Raw genomic sequence first — 3,435 nt, 5'->3', positions numbered from 1 at the left:
ACTGGTGCTACTCACGAATCTGAAAATATTGTCAACATAATGAAAATAAACTGTATAAAAGTAGAGTGTAATTTAATCACCGGCTCATTCTGTGACGGGGCACCGAGCCAGATCATACACGAGCTTTATCCTACTGTACCCGCGGGATATAAAATCGTTGAGGTACCTAGGCATCCAGTTTTCTACGGTCTCAACACGACTTCAATAACTAAAGTAAATATCACGCTTAAAGATCAAAACGACTGTCTGATTAATCTACGCGGTGAGCCAATAACAGTTCGTTTACAAATAACCCGTAGTGGATATGGCACTCAAATTTAATATAAAAAGAGCTACAATCAAAAAACCTATCAGTATACCGCCCGCCGTTAAGAAATCAACATCTAAGCCGAAAAATATCAAACTCACCAAAAATAATTTAAATTTTCTTCGTTCTTTACAATGATGGAAGACTCATATTTAGACGTGACGGCCGACTATGTCGACGACTGTAAAATAACTCAAAAGAGTTACCATTCGTTCACACCGTATTCAAGCACCGCTCTATCATACAATGAAGAAATTAGAATTAATATTCAAAACATGGATGCTTACACTTTGCCGTGCGAGAGTTATATTTACATCGAGGGAAAAGTTAACAAACCAGCCGATGCATCTGGAGAAGTTCGATTTTCGAATAACGGATTGGTATTTTTATTCTCCGAGATGCGATATGAAATAAACGGAATAGAAATACAGAAATTGAAATCACCTGGAGTGTCTTCTTGCTTGAAAGCATACTGCTCGTATACTCCAAACGATTTGAATGCGTTAGAGAATGCGGCTTGGGACTCTGCCATGGATAGTGAAGATAATAAAAATTTCATGACCAATAATATATTTTCCGGATGTATTCCTCTAAAACATGTATTCGGATTTTGTGAAGACTATAAAAAAATATTACTCAATTGTAATCAGCAACTGATTTTGAATCGCGCGTCTACCGACCTTGATGCGATACATGTTGTGGGCGAAGGCGCAACCGCCGCCGTCGATAAAAATAAAAAAATTACAATTGAACTGACCAAGGTCACTTGGAAGATGCCTATTATCAAAGTCAGTGATAAAGAAAAATTAAAGTTATTGAAAGTATTAGATTCTCGTAAAACACTGTCGTGTGCGTTCAGGACCTGGGATCTATGCGAGTATCCTGTTCTCCCAAGAAATACTTCTCACTCATGGACTGTTAAATCTAGCAGCTTACTGGAAAAACCGAGATTTGTTTTGTTTGGATTACAAACAAGTCGAAAAAACAATATCGAAACTGACGCTGGGCGGTTTGATCACTGTCAACTAAAAAATCTTAAGGTACACTTAAACTCTGAAGTGTATCCATATGAAGACTTTCGAGCAGATTTTAAGAACAATACTACCAGCATACTCTACAAAGCGTATACAGACTTTCAAAAATCGTATTACGAAAGAGATTATTGTGAACCATTGTTATCAAAACATATTTTTCAAAACTATGTGTCAATCGTAGTTGTTGATTTGTCGTACCAGAACGATAACGTTAAATCATCGACCGTGGACCTAAGAATAGACTTTGAAACGGACACAGTTATTCCAGAAAAGACTGCAGCTTATTGTTTAATACTACATGATCAGATTATAACTTATAACCCATTTAGTGGCGATGTTAGAAAATTGTGAACCTTGTAATTATTTTTTATACCTTGTAAATATTTTTATACCTTGTAAATATTACCTTAATTTCTAATAAAAAAAAAAAAAAAACTTGTTTTAAGTATCACGCTTGTTTTTTATTTCACATGAATTATTAAAATAAATATTAAAACAAATATTAAAATAAACTCCGTCTAACACCGCTTACTGGTGCTGGGTACTGGGCGAATGTTGGTTGATATGGTGTTGACGTACAAGTTGGATTGAAGTATGGTGTTGACGTACCGATTGGATTGAAGTAATCCGGACCGTCATTTACGTCGAATGATGGTGGACTTGCGGGTGATTGTGGTAGTCGACGCTTCACTCCACGTAATGGTGCTTCAGTGAGGTGATTGACGTGAGTTGAGGTTGGTGAATCAAATCGATTGAATAAATCAAACCCATCTCTTATGTTGATCCGTGGGCATGAGGGGGATTGCGAACCGTCAAAATGATCTAGCGGCTGGAAAATTAATTAAATATTAGATAAATATTTTTTTTTTTTTTAGTTAAAAACTATTTATTACCTTAGCTAGAATTTGATCCTCCGGCTTATCAAATGCGTCACGTATTGTACAGGAATCATCCTGTAAGCTGGTGATAATGGGTTTTGGTGGGCAGCTGGGTGACAGTATTACTGTCATTTCACAGTTTGGATCAGCATAACATGACTAAAATAAAAAATATTTTTTATTAAATATTTCTATGAATATAATATATATATATATATTTTTTTTTTTTAATTACCTCTTGTGATTTTTGCGCCTTCCGATTTTCCCAATTTTCGGCCAACTGTGTAACAGCATATATCTGGATTTGCCTGGTAAGATTTGGAGCAGATTTCACGATCCTATCATCCCGATCGAGTTGCATGTTCTTAATGTACAATTTCCTTTCTTCAATATTTTTCGGTGGCGATTTTTCTCGAGAACATTTCTCTTCAAGGTACGCACCAAACTGATTAATTTGTTTTAAAATTAATGGGACTGTATATACATCTTTTCGAACGATGGCTTCAAAAATAGCATATTCTAAACGTTGCAGTTGAAGAAGATCTGTACGATTTAGAAGAACTCTGCATCCTTCTACATTTTTCGATTCCATCACTAATACATTTTCGCCACCATACACCATACTAGATAGTTTAAATATATCGGTTTCGAAAAATGTAAAACGCTTGTACCTTTGTGGTTGGTCCAATATGAACGAAAGGATATGACCCATAAAATCCAATATCTTCTTTAATAAGTCCGGTGTAATTCGAACATAACGCGATGGCGTTATTATAAGCAAAACGACTTTGAAATTATATGTCGGGTCAATACCAATTTGGATAAACTTGCGACTCACAAAATCAAGCGTGAAATTGGTTGCTTCAAGAAGTTCGGCGGGTGGTGCTGGAGGTACATATGTAAAATTTTTCTTCTTCCAAATATCAGCCATATTTGCGACTGGTCCAGCCATACTTATTTTAAGCACCGAAAAATAATTTTAAACACTGAAAACGATACGAACGTACGAACACTCGGGTGGATGCAGAGCGACTGAATTCATTTTATGGTATTAAACGTGAACATTGAATATTATTTGGTGGGGGAAACATCTTCCTGTCATTGCAGGTGTATTGCATGTCCGTTAACGTATACAATTGTCTGATTATAGAAGGACGAGTCACGCTCTCGATAATCCTTTGAAAAAAGCCGCCTCCATTTTTCGATAGACATAAAA

At 36.0% G+C, this 3,435-nt stretch overlaps 2 protein-coding genes across 2 annotated transcripts; one reads left to right on the top strand and one right to left on the bottom strand.

Moving 5' to 3' along the window:
* The first annotated feature begins 441 nt into the window (after window positions 1-441).
* Window positions 442-1,692, top strand: LOC149057232 (uncharacterized). Its single transcript, XM_089223348.1, has one exon. The coding sequence runs from the start codon at window positions 442-444 to the stop codon at window positions 1,690-1,692; it is 1,251 nt and encodes a 416-aa protein (XP_089079474.1).
* A 124-nt stretch (window positions 1,693-1,816) lies between these two features.
* On the bottom strand, window positions 1,817-3,435 carry LOC149057231 (uncharacterized). The gene is made up of 3 exons (XM_089221791.1): window positions 2,455-3,435; window positions 2,235-2,378; window positions 1,817-2,170 (listed from the first exon to the last, which is right to left on the bottom strand). Exons 1-3 carry the CDS (start codon window positions 3,169-3,171, stop codon window positions 1,844-1,846), a joined length of 1,188 nt encoding a protein of 395 aa, XP_089077917.1. The 5' UTR covers window positions 3,172-3,435; the 3' UTR covers window positions 1,817-1,843.

The sequence above is a fragment of the Diuraphis noxia genome, unplaced genomic scaffold, assembly GCF_037042655.1.
Source record: "Diuraphis noxia isolate RWA-SAM2 unplaced genomic scaffold, SU_Dnox_SAM2 contig0003, whole genome shotgun sequence".
In the NCBI taxonomy this organism is placed as follows: domain Eukaryota; kingdom Metazoa; phylum Arthropoda; class Insecta; order Hemiptera; family Aphididae; genus Diuraphis; species Diuraphis noxia.
The sequence above is the reverse complement of the archived record's forward strand: the minus strand, read 5'-3'. Positions and strand labels throughout refer to the sequence as shown.